The sequence below is a fragment of the Nannospalax galili genome, unplaced genomic scaffold (genome assembly GCF_000622305.1).
Source record: "Nannospalax galili isolate Female #2095 unplaced genomic scaffold, S.galili_v1.0 scaffold113, whole genome shotgun sequence".
NCBI lineage: Eukaryota > Metazoa > Chordata > Mammalia > Rodentia > Spalacidae > Nannospalax > Nannospalax galili.
The window spans coordinates 7,416,383-7,431,947 of record NW_008335444.1 but is presented as its reverse complement, the minus strand read 5'-3'; the positions used below and the strand labels follow the sequence as shown (position 1 = coordinate 7,431,947).

Here is a 15,565-nt window from a genome sequence, read left to right as displayed (position 1 = left end):
AATGTGTGTGTGGTGGTGAGTTTTGCTTGGAACTCCCTGTACAGTTAGCCTTTGAGATGCAACTCCAGCCTTTTCCAGAGGTTCAGGGAAAGCCCTAGCTGACACTTTAGGAGCAGCGAACTTCCAAATTCCAGGATGGGGTGACGACGACGAAGTGTCCTTCCCACCTGGCCCCAAGCCCTAACCCCAGGTTTTTTGGGAAAGCTGGCAAAGGGCAACGGCCTGGGATGCTCGAGCTGGGACCGGGGCGGGGCTTTGTGAGCCCACGCCCCCTACGTCAGGGGGTGGGGCTTCACCCCACCCGGAGCTCCAGGTACCTCCGGCCGCAGCAGCCTGCGATGGCTGGCCGCACTGGCCCAGGAGCTGCGGCGGGACGGGCGGGGGGCGGGCCTGCGGCCCGTGACGTCACAACCGCGGAAGACCCCGGCGTTCTCAGCCGGCTGCGGGTTGCTGGGGCGGGCGCGGGCGCTGGGAGCTAGCAGCTCGCTTCTGAGTCATGGACTTCCTTTGGCCCCTCCTCTGCCACTCCCACTCCGTCTCCCCGCCCGCCCGCAGGGGCTAGCGCGGCCGCTCCGAGGGGGTGGGGCTGCCGGGAATGGATGTGCCCCCTTCGACTCCAGTGCCGCGCTCGCCCGTTTACCTGCGGAGGCAGGCGCCTTGCCCGCAGTGCTCATGGGGCATGGAGGAGAAGGCGGCGGCCAGCGCCGATTGTCGGGAGCCGCCGGGTCCCCCGAGGGTCGCCGCCGTCCCGTGCTTCGGCGTCGCGGTGGACCAGAACAACATCCTTCCCGGAGCCCTGCGCCTCATCCGGGAGCTGCGGCCGCACTGGAAGCCGGAGGAAGTTCGGACCAAGGTAGACGAGCGGGTGCGAGGCTGGGAATGGGGCCCTGCCGGGGCTGCCGCTGGGCTGCGTGGACGCCGCCGGTCTGTGCATCCTTGCGGGTGCAGGTCCCAGGGGTGCTACGCAGGAGCGGTTTGGACCGTGGTTTGTGTTGGGCTCAGTCTTCTTGGACTTTCCGAGCACACCAGAGGTCCACCTGCTCACTGTCAACATGCTGCGCTAGCGGCCCCACCCCCCTGTCACTGTGTGCTGGGCCCCTTAGTTGCCCAGAAGTACGCACCCACTGAGACCTGAGGAGGTCTGAACTTTTAAGGAAACCAACCCCTACACTCACTGCTGCCCCTTCTCTACCTTAATGTGGGAGCCAAGCCTCCTGGCTCTGTGCGCTCCCTGCGGGCCCCTGGAACCAGCCTTGTGGAATTCCAGCTAAGCCTTCGCCGTGGCCTCCAGCTCATACTCAGCAAACACACACACACACACACACACACACACACACACACACAGTGCCTTCCCACCCTAACTGTACACATTCTCCCACTCACACCTGTGGGTGGAGCGGCCACTGTGGCCTCTAAGGCAGATTCCTCAGCATTCTCTGTAAAAAGGCTTACACCTACCCTACCCAACTGCTCACACCCCGGGCATCTTGTGGAGGAAGGTCAGAGTCAGGCCTTTTGAGTGGGGAAAGGCACAGCTCTGAGTGTGGCAGCTAGCACAGCCTAGAGAAGCATTTTCAGAAGGCTCAGTCCTGTGCAAGATAAGGCATCAAGCTGGCCTGAGGTTAATGCCAGCACTGACCTAGCAGGTCAATAGAGACTTAGTCTCTCCTCTCTGGGCTTGTTTCCTCAACTAGAATGGGTTCAGATGGCCACTGAGGTCCCTCCAACTTTGTCACATGGTGCCTGTAAAGTTCATGGCTCCTCCTTATCACCCTGCCTAGAGGAGCCTGTGCTCCCACCCCATTTGGCTTCTGTTTCTTCTGGTGTGGAATTCGAAGACTCAAGGACCTCTGGCCACCAGAGTCCTGGGATCAGTGCCAACCTCAGTACCCTCCCTCTGCTGCTGGATGGAGTAAGAGATACAGCAGAGAACCCTCTCCTGCTGTGGCAGAGGCAGCTGGTCGGGATGTCTGGGCAACTCCCAGCCCTCCTTGGCCATCTTTTCACCTGTCTTTCAGAGCCAGGATGGAGAAAGGAGGAGAGGGGCCTCTACCCCCTACCTAGTGTGGATATACCCACTTTAGCAATTCCCAAGCCCTGGAGGCAAGCCTAGGCCCACTGAGTGTGCCTGGGCTCAGCATGGCTGCCTTTTTTTGTTTTTCTTGTGCTCTAGTCCACTCCAGGGCTGGAGATAGCCCTACCATGTGTATGATTGTACTCAGCATCCAAATGAGCACATCTGTTTCGGCTAATGCTCTGGGGAGAGACCAGAGGGATCATACCCCACCCTCCAACCCATGGATGCCCTCTCCCCATGCTAGCGCTTCACAGATGGCATCACCAACAAGCTGGTGGCCTGCTACATAGAAGAGGACATGCAGGACTGTGTGCTGGTCCGGGTGTACGGGGAGCGGACGGAACTGCTGGTGGACCGGGAGAATGAGGTCAGGAACTTCCAACTGCTGAGGGCACATGGCTGTGCCCCCAAACTCTACTGCACCTTTCAGAATGGGCTGTGCTATGAGTACATGCAGGGTGTGGCCCTGGGACCTGAGCACATCCGAAAGCCTCAGCTCTTCAGGTGAGGAAGACACAGGGCACTAGGCATTGCTTTTCCTGAGGCTGGGGTTTTGATGTCCTTGGCTGGTTTCCACAATGTAGAGTGAGATGAGGGGGAACCATAAGACCTGAAATTGCATGGAAAATGTGTGTGGATATGCATCCACCCCAGGGCTGATGTGGAAAGATCCAGAAGCCCTGGGAATGAAATCAATCTGAGCTAAATCCCCAGGGCACTCAGGGTCTCTAACCCTCCCGTCTTTTACCAAGAGCTCAGAAATGAAAGTGGTTGGCCCTATCTAGGGTGAACTTGACTTTAGCAGGCTGAGTACAGGCTTGGTTCAGAGACCCAGATTTGGAGTGCTACTGAGGCCTCCATGCAGGGTCTCACAAGAACCCATTGGCCATGGGAGCTGCTCCCAGTAAATACCTGCATATGCAGGACCTAGGGACTGCACTTAACCTTCAAGCCCTGTGGATACTGCTGTAGGGCGTCAAAGAGGGAGAACCAAACAACCCCCAGTATACCCTCTCTGTTCTGACTATCACAGTATCCTCCTCCCCCCCCCCCCCAATGCCATCAGATAGTGAGGCCCAAGCAGGCTGTGCTTTGCTCCTAATACTGGGGACAGCAGTGTAGGGGTCTACCTAGGAGCCTTGCTTGGCATCTGCACTATCCAACCCAGAGGAAATGAGACTTCTTGTGGGCAATGAGGCCCACAAAGGTTAATGGGGGAGAGGGTGGGCCTATCCTTTTCTGTGCCCACTTACCTATCCTTCAGTCAGCCTGAGTAAGTACACCTGGCTTTCTCTGAATGCATGGTCTGCCCTCCAGGTACAGAGCCCCATCCACCACAGGCTTCTGAGCACTGGCTCCCAGAGTGTGTGTGTGTTGTAGCTGTATATCTGAGGGGAGCAAAGGGAGTGCCCACCTGTGCAGGAATTGATTCAAGTTCTAGCTGAGTAGCACCCAGCCTAGAGAGGTGAAGTCCTCCCAGCTCTCCCTCAGTCCTGTTGCAAATCAGCTCAAATATTGTTAGGTCCTCACCACTCCTAGTCTCTTTCCACCTCTGTGAACCTCATGCCATCACTCATCCTCTTTCTGGAAACAATTACCACTGTCAGAAAGATTGAAGGGGGATTTAGGTGCAATAATAAGTTGGCGTTTGGGGGAGAGCCAGAATTTGGAGTGGGTGTAGGAGGTAAGCCTTTCCTTGGTGACTTTCCCAGGATAGAGCATTTCCCATCATGGTGACAGTGACGGTGTCTGCAGGAAAGGCCTCCCCCCTTCCTGTGTCCCTTGTGCCCACCCCCAGCCTTGCCTGCCGAGACTCTACAGCATAAAAACGCTGAGTGTTGAAGTTACTTCCTTTGCTATTCACACAACAGCCCTATTGATATTCAAGGAACAGCTCTGTTCACAATCTTCCTAGGAAAGGAAGACTAGGGCTGAGCCTCAGGTCTGTCTTTGCCTTGCCCAGACCCTGATGGGCTCCCCCCTACCCCAGAACCTCTACCCTCCAAGCACCCACTAGGCTGGCTGCTACCCTTCCTGGCCCTCTACCCCTTAAGGAGGCGGGAGCCTTCAGGGAGGAGTATGAAATCGCCCCGTTATCCTGTCCTGATAGTGTATTGCTTGCCCCCTTCCCAGGGCCTGGCAAGGGGAGGAGTATCCCTAGGACAGTTCTGTAACAAGGTTTCAAACAGCCAATGGCTTTGTTGTCTTTCCCAGTGATATTATTCAGCAACAGGAAGAAGCATGGGAAGCTCAGAGGCTTGAATGTTGGAGGTTTGGCAGGCAGTTGGGGTTGGACTGCAGAAGGGAGGACTGGCTGAGCCCAGCTGGGACTCCGGCCTCAGTGCTGACCTTGGCACTGGCCTCAGTGCTAGGTTCTTATCAAGGCCCCTCCCCCTCCAGTGGGCCAGTCCTCTACCCACCCCCACTTACTCCCAGAATCCCTCCCTGCCACCCAGTCCTTCTCCCCAGGACCTTGGATAATAGCCACAGGACTTGAAAATAGAATGCTGGTTTGTGTTGTGTCCTTGGTGCCTGCCCACCAGCATCAACTCCCAGTGGCCGAAGAAGGGGCTGCCCCAGCCAGCCTGGTTCCCTCCCCACCAGGGCCAGACTGATGAAAGGCTAGCATTTCCTCTTCAGTTGGCATTATTACCCATTGATCTCTTGGTGGGAAGGGGCCTGCTGAACCTCCCCTGAGATGATGGGGCAAAGTCCAGGGGGGAGGCAGGGCACTGTCCTCATGCGTAGGTGTCTCTGTGTTCCTGGAAGCTCCTGTGAAAATGCTGGGAGGGGCAAACCATTGACCTGGGACTAACAGTCCTCTTCTTGGCTCTATCTCAGCTCTGGGATTAGAAAGGGAGGTATGGCTGAAGGTCCTAATGCTTCTGCTGAGACCCTCTTTGGGAGACCTGTCATGTCCCCACATGTGGATGGCTCTCTGGCTAGTGCAGAGAAGGATCATCCAGGTCCTTTCTGGTCAGGAGGGCAGAGCAGGAGGGCAGGGCCAACACTGACTATTTCTCCTGTTTCTACTGTAGGTTAATCGCCTTAGAAATGGCAAAGATTCACACCATCCACACCAATGGCAGCCTGCCCAAGCCCACCCTTTGGCATAAGATGCACCATTATTTCACGTTGGTCAAGGACGAGATCAACCCCAGGTACAAAGATCTGGAAGGGCTCAAGGCTGCCACTGTCTGCTGCCACCCTTATCTTTGGTTCCAGCCTACTCTCATAGGAAGTCTAGGGGTTCAGGTCCCAATGAGGACTGAGGAGTTTCTCCTGAGCCCCTTTAATCCGGAGCCACAGTCCAAGCAGAGGTGGACCTACTGAGTGCATCTTGGGAGTGCACATGAGCAGCTTTACATGCTGGTACTTATTTCTCCAGTGCTGGGATTAAAGGCCTGTGCCATTATGCCTGGCAAGCATAGCCTTTTAAAAATTATTTGAGTCTGGGAGTGGTGGCTTGTGCCTTTAATCCCAGCACTTAGGCCAGTGTGTCAGGGGAGTAGAGTAGAAAGAGGTCTGAGAGAAAGGAATCTCATTCCCTCCAGAGAGGACTCTGTCCCCCATTGTGCCTCTTGCATACACGTGACTTTATGTGAACTTTCCCACCTATTGATTGTGCTGTGAGTGCCCAGGGTCGCCCCAGCCTGCCTTCTATTTGACCATGTTCAGACCATCTGAGCCATATGTTATCTCTAAGACAAGGACTGCCTTATCCCTTAGGACTTGAATAAGACACAGAACAAGACCCTTCAATCTCCAGCAAACCCTGTTGTATGCCAGATGGAAATTCTGAGGCTCAGAATTTCCCCAAGGTCATTGCTGGTTAATGGCAGCTCAGGGACTAAAGTGCAGGCTGTCTGGTGCTCAGGTACAGTCCTGGGTACTACAGATTCCCAGTGCTGCTTTGGGGGCTGACCTTGTCAGGAAGAGAGGCCCCTGGAGAAGAGCCGGCCAACCCCTTTTGTTAGCATATTATGCCTTTGATGGTGGGGAAATCAAGATTTTACTTCTTCAAGCCTCCCTAAATTATCCCCTCCCCCTCCCCGAACTACCTCACCTGCTCAGCTAAGCAATCATTGAAACTAGATGGAGCCCCTTGGTCTCTAGGCCCTGATTTGGTCAGTCTTTCATTTCATAAACACTGAGTGCTGGGATTAAAGCAACAGAAAAGTGAAGATAATCATGACATAGACCCTGCCCTCAAGGAACTTAGGAGCCAACAGGATAAACAGAGCTGGCGTGGTGGCACACACCTGTAGTCCCAGCACTTGGGAGGCAGAGGCAGGTAGATCTCTGTGAGTTCAAGGCCAGCCTGGTCTACATAATGAGTTCCAGGACAGCTGGGGCTTATAGGGAGACCCTGCTTCAAAAGCAAAACAAAACAAAACAAAACCAGAACATGCCTCTGCTTGGCACAAAAGAAGGCAGGTATGTAATGCATAAGTGGACGGGGTGGGGCAGCAAAAGCCATGATGGCAGGGCAAAATGAGAGGGGTAACTTGAGCTCGGGAGACATCCTGGGTGGGTCTGCTCAAAGATGCTGAGTAGGTGAGTATGACTGGAGTAGACCTTTAGGAGGGCCTGGAAGACTGTGGGATTAGAGGGAGGGGGCTTGGGCGCCAGGCTAAGGAGCCAGGTTTGACGTGAACAGACAGTGGGAAGTCATGAAGCTTGTTTGGGTTTTGTCTGTTTGAGACAGGATCTCACTATATAGCTAAGATTAGTCTCAAATTCATTATGTAGCCCAGACTAACCTGTCTTAAACTCCTAATCTTCCTGCCTCAGTTTTCCAAGTGCTAAGATTACAAGTAGAAAGCATCTGAACCAGAAATATGGTTTAGGAAGGAAACTCTCAGGCACAGGAACAGATCTGGATGAGGGCTAGAGAAATTAGGTTTGAGGTATGATTTAGGAAGGAACCTCTCAGGCACAGGGACAGATTTGGATGAGGGCTATTAGGTTTGAGGTAGGGAGATAAATTGAGGTCATGATCTAGAACCAGGTCCCCCTGGGGTACCTGCTGAGTGCAGATGAGAGAAGTCCTAAAGTAGCTCCTTAGGGAGAACCAAGGCAGAAACATGCCACATGCACAACTGAGAATGGGGATCAGGTCCAATGTGTGTGGCAGGCAGCCTTCCCCTCCTTCTATGGGCCATTTGGCTCAGAGAGGCCTTCATGGAGACCAAGAGAACAGGTCAAGGGTGAACAGCCCCACAGTGAGAGTACATGGTAGGTTAGGACCCTGGGCAGGTTGAGGTGTCTGTCCAGGTGTTCCTGAGCTATGTGGTACCCAGAATGAGGCTTTTGTCCTTCCTAGTGCTTATTCCCCAGTTGGGTTGGATGGAGGAACTCAGATCCCATCAGATACACAGATACATCAGATACACAGATCCTCCGGCAACCAATCCATGAATAGTTCTGAATTTGGAAGGACTGTGCCAACTGTTTGGCTTTTTCAGTGTACACAGACCTGAGTCTGTGTACCAAAGAGGGTCCAAAGTTCAGAATGCCCAAGTAGTGTGTCCTCACCCAGCTTTTGCACTAATTGACACATGCATGGCAAGCACAGTTACAGCATGTTGGCATAGGGGTGACTAAAAGTGGCTTCATGCATCTTTGTTCAGCCCTCAAGCTCCCCAGGCATGGTCTGGCAGAAAATTGTGGACAGAAAGCACTCATAACTCAAGGTGACAGGAATTAGTTGGTCTTGCACACTGGGGAATGCTCTTGCTCCCAACATTGCAAAGTGTGTAGCTTGCCTTCCTTCGTACTGGACTTGCACGGTCTGCGGGTGAGGTGACTGATCAGACCATATGATCTCTCAGAGTCTTAACTTGTGACACTGTTTGCTGATGAAGTATGAGGGACCACACCAGGACACCCCTCTGCTGCATTGAGAAAGCCCTCCTGGGGTTCTGTTACTGGGGAAATCTCCCTAGGAGCACAGCCTCTCCTACGGAGTTCCTAGTACCCAGGCCAGGTTTGCTCTGCCTCTAACTGCTGTCTCTATGAACCTCATTCTCTCTTAGTCTGAAACCATGGCCTGACACATTCTCACCTCCCGTCTTCTCCTGTGTCCCCCTTCCTCACCTTCTTATCCATTTCATAAAGTAGCAGGGATGCTATTTGGTTGGTGACTTTTATGTTCTGCCAACTACTTTAATGGCCAGAGTTTACTCTGTTTTACAGTGTAACCCTGGGAACCAGGACAGGCCTCAGTGCCACCTTACATGTAACACAAGTGGGAGTCTGCTGGGTTAGCCTTTTGTCCAAGGTCTACAGTAAAAGGAATGATGGGGCTACAGCTCAGGGTTTGCCTGTCCATGTCATCCCTCCCTCAACCTGTCACCTTCTGCCACTGTCTAGTCTTTCTACAGATGTCCCTAAGGTGGAGATATTGGAACAGGAGCTGGCCTGGCTCAAGGAACACCTATCCCAGCTGGAGTCACCTGTGGTGTTCTGTCACAATGACCTGCTCTGCAAGAATATCATCTACGACAGTTCCAAAGGTGCAGCCCCTCAGGCCCCACCAGGGCACAGAAGGACACTAGCTAGTTAGTTTTCTGGCTTCAGGGACCTGAGGACAAGCACTAGGAGACCTGGGTTTTGATCTTTTAATTTGTGAGAAAGAAGGGGAAAAGAAAACAAGAAAGTCCCAGTTAGAAAAATGCACTGTAAGAAAGAACTCAGTCTTAATTGGGGAGATCTTTAACATTAGGACACCCAAGCCATTTCTCTGGGTGATGTTTTGTACTTCTGAGATATCATAGCTGCCACAAGCCTGGAGAGGGGGCAGGAGTGGGGGTGGGATGGGAAGAGGAGTTGGAGGAAGGAGAAAGACAGAGACGGAGACAGACTACCTCTTGGTGTTCCTGAGAATGCAGTCCCCCAGGAAGTATGGGTATCCCTCATTATCCACTGTAGATTGGTTCCAGCAGGTCCTCTGAACATACCAACATGCATGGATGCTCAAGCCTTGGTGCAAGGTGGAGCTCAGTGGGGAGAGCACTTGTCTACCATGTGTGACCCTGAATTCTGTCCCTAACACTTCAAAAATAAAATGAAAATAAATAAAATAGCATAGTATTTGCATGACATCCAGACATCCTCAGGTATGCTATAAATCATCTACGACATTGTTTGCTTACAATACCCCATTCAGTGGATACATGAGCTAAATAGTTGCTATAGTATGTTCTTTTAGGAATGACAAGGGGAAGGTCTATACATGTTTAATACAGATGAAAATTTTTAAAATATTTCCAGTCTGAAGTTGAATCTAGCAATATGGGACACACAGACACAGAGGGTAGGATGTACTTAGCTTTTACTTCTGTCTATGGACAGATGCCTTTAGATGAGGAATCTGGGAACCCAGATATGCTGGAGGATGTTAGAGCTACAGGAGGGCAGGGGGACAGATGGGAGGGGACAGCCTAGAAGGCTGTGGCAGAGATCAGTCAGAGGGTATGCTGTGGAAGTCTTTGGATCTTCACTACACCTTGTTTCCAGATCTGAGACCAGCCCTCACTGCTTCTCCTCCTTACAGGCCATGTACGGTTCATTGACTATGAATATGCTGGCTACAACTACCAGGCTTTTGACATTGGCAACCATTTCAATGAGTTTGCAGGTGAGGAGGAATACTCTGCCCTCTGTCCAAGGTCCCTCCCTTATGATGGGGGGCCAAGGCTGTGGAGATGACCACAGGTAGTTCTGAACTTGGGACTCAGTGGGGGAATCAGGGACAAAGCCTGCTTTTTTTTAGAAAGTAGCTTGTCTCACGGGGTGGAACCCATTCCCCAGAGCTGACCTCTACTAGCCTGCATAGCAGTTTAGTACAAATTAGGAAATGCATTCACTGTAAGGTCCCAGGAGCTACTTAGCCTGACATGTGAGTTAGAGAAGACCCCTTCCAAGCTGGGCCTGGTGACACAGGCCTGTAATCTTGCTTACTGGGGAGGCTGAGGCAGGAAGATTGAAAGCCTTTCTGGGCTACAATGTGTTCAAGTTCAACTTGAGCAACTTAGAGAGAACCTGTCTTATAACTAAAAAAGAGAGCTGGAGATATATGGGTTCAATCTCTGGTACCAGAAAAGAAAAAAAAAAAAAAAAGAGAGGAGGAGAAAAGAATAAAATGACTCCTTCCAATCCTGGTTTTGCTGCTTACTAGCCAGTGGGACTTGGGTTCCTGGCCCTCTGTGTCTATAAAATGGAGATGATATAGTGCCAACTTCATAACATTGAAAACACGAGAGAGAGGGAGGGAGGGAGGGAGGGAGGGAGGGAGGGGGAGGGAGAGGGAGAGAGAGAGAGAGAGAGAGAGAGAGAGAGAGAGAGAGAGAGAGAGAGAGAGAGAGAGAGAGAGAGAGAGAGAGAGAGAGAGAGAGAGAGAGAGAGAGAGAGGAGAGAACAAGCCTGGGACACACACACACAGAGTCTGGGACTGATTAGGTGGAGCTGTCCTGCAGCACTGGGGCAGGCCAAGCAAGGAAGCATTTCCTAGACCTTCTATAAAGACATGGTATCTAGATCCATCCATGGAAAGGCAACAGGGCAGGCTTTTCCACTTGTTAGAAACAGTTTGATAGGACCTAGGAGGCAACTCTTAAGTGGAGTTGGACACAATTGGAGGGTTATCTGCAGGCTAGTTTGTGTGCTGCCAGTGTGATATGGCCCAGCTCCATACAGCAAACACCAGCAGCACCTCTGAGCCAAACAGAAGGAAGGAGATGGAATCTTGGCTGGCAGAGCAGCTGAGCTGCTGGTAAGCTGAAATAGCCTGGGCCTGGCAGTGCTTTGCTGCTGGGCCATAGGCCTTTGCATAGAGACAAGTCCTTCCTTATCCACTGCACAATGGAAAGTTCAGCTGGAGCTTCTCCAAAGGGGCAGGCTGCATCCTGCTGCCAGGGTAAAGAGAAATGTAGTAGTGGGGAGGTAAAGGGCAATAAAAGTCAGGAGCTGGACCTCTGAGGCTTCAGGAGCAGGCAAGCAGGCTCTGGGCAGTAGGAGGGCACAGGGAAGATTCTTTACCACCCACCCTCTTGGGGTTTAGAGACCAGGTTTCTCTAGGAATATGAAGGTCATGTGGGGAGGATAAAAAGAGGGAGAGACCCTGGGGTAGGTAGCCCAGCTCTGTTCTCATTCTTAAATAAACAACTTCTATGTCTCTGAGGCCAGGTGCCATATCCACTGTACCCAGCGCAGGACTGGTGGAAGAGGGCAACAGCTTGAAGACACATAAGATAGGGCAGAGTATAAACCTGTGTCGGAGTCAGTCATGGGGAGTAGTGGGCAGGTGGTGTGCTTCCCCAGGATGTTCTTAATCAGCCAGCACAATGCCAGTATCATCAGCAACATCTGACATTGGTAGCTAAGTCCAGAACCTTGTCCTGAAGATGAAGGACATTAGGCCCATGAGATGAAAGGGCTGGAACAAGGTCAAGTGGTGTCAAGCCTGAGACCAGGGACTGACCTGGGCCTTCTGCACAGTACTGTTTTATATGTTGCCTTGGAATTCCCACTATTAGCAGGGCCATGCCTTATCCCAACTCTCAGCCTCTTTCCTTAGCTCTAGGCAAGGGGTGCCCAGCTGGATAGAGGAGACCCTTCCACAAGCAAGCCCACAGTTCAACAAGCTGGGAGACTCCTGAGCTCAAACCTGAGGGAGGGGGTCTTCATCAACTTCTGTCCCACCTGCTCCCTAGGTGTGAATGAAGTTGATTACTGCCAGTACCCAGCCCGAGAGACCCAGCTGCAGTGGCTGCGTTATTACCTTGAGGCACAAAAGGGGGCAGCTGCAACCCCCAGGGAGGTGGAGCGGCTCTATGCACAAGTCAACAAATTTGCTCTGGTGAGTGCTTGGACCCACCTCAGTCTCCTACCCAGAGCCTGGGGTATTTTGAGGACTATACCCCTACCTAGAGAGGGTCTGAAAACAGCCATTTCAGTTGTCCCTTTAATGTTCCTGCTACTGCTGCCACATCAATTTGAACTCTATTCTCCCAGTATTTCTAAGAAAGCCCTCAGCTTCCTAGCTTGGCACATCTCTGTTTAGATGGATAGTTCTTTCTGCTGGATAGCCTCAGCCTGCAGCAGTAAAACCCTTTTTATTTCTTTTTGACACAGGGTCTCCCTGCAGCCCCAGCTGGCCTAGAACTCACTGTGTAGACAAGGCTAGCCTCACAGATATCTCTCAGATATCCATCCCCCTGCCTCTGACTCCCAAGTGCTGGGATTAAAGGCGTGCACCACCACACCCAGCCTAGTAAAACCTTTCTTAACCACCTCCACTGATTCACAACTCCTTCAGCCTTGCCTACCAAGCTCTTGTTTCCATCACTGTACTGCGGCTTTCAATTATGAATGCCACTTCTCCAAGGAACGTGGTTCATGCCAGGTGTCCACTGGTGTGTGCCCAGGGGACTACTAACACTCTAGAAGACAAGTCAGCTGCCCCAGGATTCACAATCCGTAACAACTTCAGCAAATCTGTCTTCTGTGCTTTTCATTGCCTGTTTTCCCCATCGGCCCAAACCTTACCCTTTTCCTTCTGCAGTGCACCTTAAGGACAAGCCTCCTGGCTCAGCTAAGCAAAACATCTGCTGTCTCACTTGGGCCCCTTCTAAGCCATGGAAAGGGAATGGAGGGAGGTCCTTTGTAGCCAACTGTGTGAGCAAGACTTAGGGTGGAATGAGAGAGCCCCCAAGAGTGAGGCCTCATGCCTGGGAAGGGGATGGTGGTGCTGCTTTTTCCCCAGGGGCAGCTGAGAATGGGAATCATGACTTTCTGTCTCCTTGAGCCCAGGATGACCTGGGGATACTTCTGGCTTTGGGGAATCAATTGAATACTCGGTATTCACCCAGGCTCAGTGCATCTAAGCTGGATATCTGCACCTTGAAGACTTCAGACCATCCTCTGGATTGGACAGAGGCAGGCTGGGGAACGCTGAAGTCCTTAGAGGCCCCCTTCTGCTGACCTAGAGTCTAAAATCTGAGTAAAGTGGGCCCTGCTTGCCTTTTACTAGTGGATAGTAAGTCCCCAAGTACTGTCCAGTGGCCTGAACTCAGCTTCTCCCTGCCTGAGCCAGTATCAAGCTGTCTCCAAGGGTAGCTGCATCCCCCTGGCTCTCAGGGCCATGAGAAGTGTGGCCTCATGGGACTGACCCTCTGGTCTGTTTGCAGGCATCGCACTTCTTCTGGGCACTCTGGGCACTCATACAGAACCAGTACTCCACCATCAACTTCGACTTCCTCAGGTGAGTGTTAGAAGTTGCAGGAAGTACAGGGCAGAGGAGGGAATGCCTTGACTGCCACACGAGATACAGGCTAGGTGAAGCGGGATGCTAAGGTCAGTGCACAGCTGACCTATCCCCAGCAGGGCCACCCAGGAAGCCCCACCAAATGTAATGAAGATGCTCTTGCCCCCCGACCATACTTTCCATACCATCCTACCCTGCACCAGGGCTCACTTTGCTGGTGCCATTCAGAGCCTGGGGCAAATGCTGGTCTGAGAATCAGTGCAAAAGAGGATGGAGAATGGTGAGCTAGCTCAGCAGGTAAAGATGCTTGCTTTGCGAGCCTGATGACCTGCACTAGATCCCCAGAACCCATTTAAAGGTGGAAGGAAAGAACTGAATGTCCTATGACCGACACACACACACACACACACACACACACACACACACACGGTAGCATGCACATCCACACCCATACATCATGCACACACTCGCAATCACAATTTAAATATCAAAGAGAGAATGGAGATGCAAAATGGGTCTTGTGGGGAAACATCCTAGTGGTCTAGGACTGACTGCACTGCCCCTTGGAACTATGACTACCCACTTCTTCAGTGAGACATAGGGACCATATCCAAATGCCACCGATTATGACAGCTTGGGGGCCCCATTTAGTAAGGCTCCTTTGTCCCTGCAGGCCTGGAATCAATTCCTCCATTCTGGTCTGGGCCTCCGGCCCTTTTTCCCATCCACCCTTAGCTAAATGGAATGACTGTGCTAGCTATGTGTTCACAAGAACATCATGAGATACTGCCTCACATGTTAGGATGTTATAAAAATAAGCAAAGCCAGAAAATCACAAGTATTGGCAAGGATGTGGGAAAGTTGGAAGCCTTGTGCACTATTGGTAGGCATGCAAAGTAATATAGCCACTTTGGAAATAGTGTTCCTTCAAACACTAAAAAATTTCTGCAGCAATCCCACTGCTGAGTGTATTTCCAAAAGAACTGAAGAGCAGGGCATGACAAAAGTGTTCGTACACCTATGTTCAGAGCAGCCCAGGTAGAAATAGCCAAGTATCATCACCTAATGAGTGACACACAAAAGATCATTCTAGCTTAGAAAGGGAGCAAATCTGGTTGCATGCCACGCAGATGAACCTTGACACTATGCTAAGTGAAATAAGGCAGTCACAGAAAGACAGATGTCCCACAGCTCCATTTGTGAGAGGTGACAAGAGTCACATTCATAGGGACAGACAGAACCAGTTGGTTGCTAGGCTGGGAGAGCAGAAAGCAGAAACAGAGTTGTTTAATGGGTAGAGTTTCAGTTTTGCAAGATGAAAAAGTTTTGGAGGTCCGTTGTGTAATAACACTACAAAACTGAAAACAAAACTCCCAACATGGTTATGGGTTATTCCAGTCTGACTTAAGAAAAAGAAATGATGATAGAAAGTTTAAAAACACCAGTCCAGGTTTGGTTGATCTGCCCGGCTCTAGATAGGCTTGAGCTGGTAAGGCCTCCGTGGCAGGGTGCACTAGCCTCCCTGCTCACTCAGTTTCCTTCTCTGTCTTCGTCAGGTATGCGGTGATCCGATTTAACCAGTACTTCAAGGTGAAGCCTCAAGTGTTGGCCTTGGACATGCCAAAGTGACCAGCCTTGTGTTCCTCCCTGACCTGTCACCAGACCTGTTCCTCAGGGCTGCCTTCTGCCCTGGGGTCAGCACCCTTGGACAAGGTGGGAGAGCGGACAGGTGGGCATCCATGGAGAAGGCTCCCAGTGGATGCCACTGAAGACCTCGTTTTCCTGTTTGAAGGAGCTGGTTGGGACCCAGTTCTCTACACCCTGCTAGGCTTGGGGAGGAAGTGCCTGCAGACAGCCAGAACCTGGATTGTCACCCTATGGGAGCACACAATTGCCAGCCCAGGCCTGCTGGAGCTTGGGCTGCCTCAGGGGTCCCTGACCTTTCCTGGTGGGGGAGGGGGAGGGCTCCTTTCTACCTCTAGTGCCCCAGCTTCTACCAGATTCCAAATGCCCCAGGTGAGAGGTGCAGAGCTCCAAACCAGCAGTATACTTTGTACCTTGGAGGCAGAGCTCTAGAACTGGGCCTGACAGCTCTCCCAGCAGCTGCCTCATCTAGGGCCCCTAACTTCTCCAAGCCAGATGCCATCCAGTGACTGCCCTGCCCTGCCCCCCCCCCCCACCCAACCCCCCAGGGGTAATCTTCCCTCCCCTAGCCGCCG

At 52.0% G+C, this 15,565-nt stretch overlaps 1 protein-coding gene across 3 annotated transcripts; it reads left to right on the top strand.

Annotated features, from left to right (window-relative positions):
• The first annotated feature begins 412 nt into the window (after positions 1–412).
• Etnk2 (ethanolamine kinase 2) lies at positions 413–15,522 on the top strand. Of its 3 annotated transcripts, XM_008830371.3 has the most exons (8): positions 413–853; positions 2,322–2,581; positions 5,116–5,238; positions 8,453–8,595; positions 9,636–9,719; positions 11,794–11,939; positions 13,270–13,343; positions 14,903–15,522. In XM_008830371.3, exons 1-8 carry the CDS (start codon positions 596–598, stop codon positions 14,973–14,975), a joined length of 1,161 nt encoding a protein of 386 aa, XP_008828593.1. In that variant the 5' UTR covers positions 413–595; the 3' UTR covers positions 14,976–15,522. The 3 variants fall into 3 exon arrangements, with proteins under 3 accessions (XP_008828593.1, XP_029418052.1, XP_029418053.1); XM_029562192.1 differs by lacking the exon at positions 2,322–2,581; XM_029562193.1 differs by lacking the exon at positions 413–853 and having other exon boundaries at positions 1,830–2,444.
• Positions 15,523–15,565: the final 43 nt, after the last annotated feature.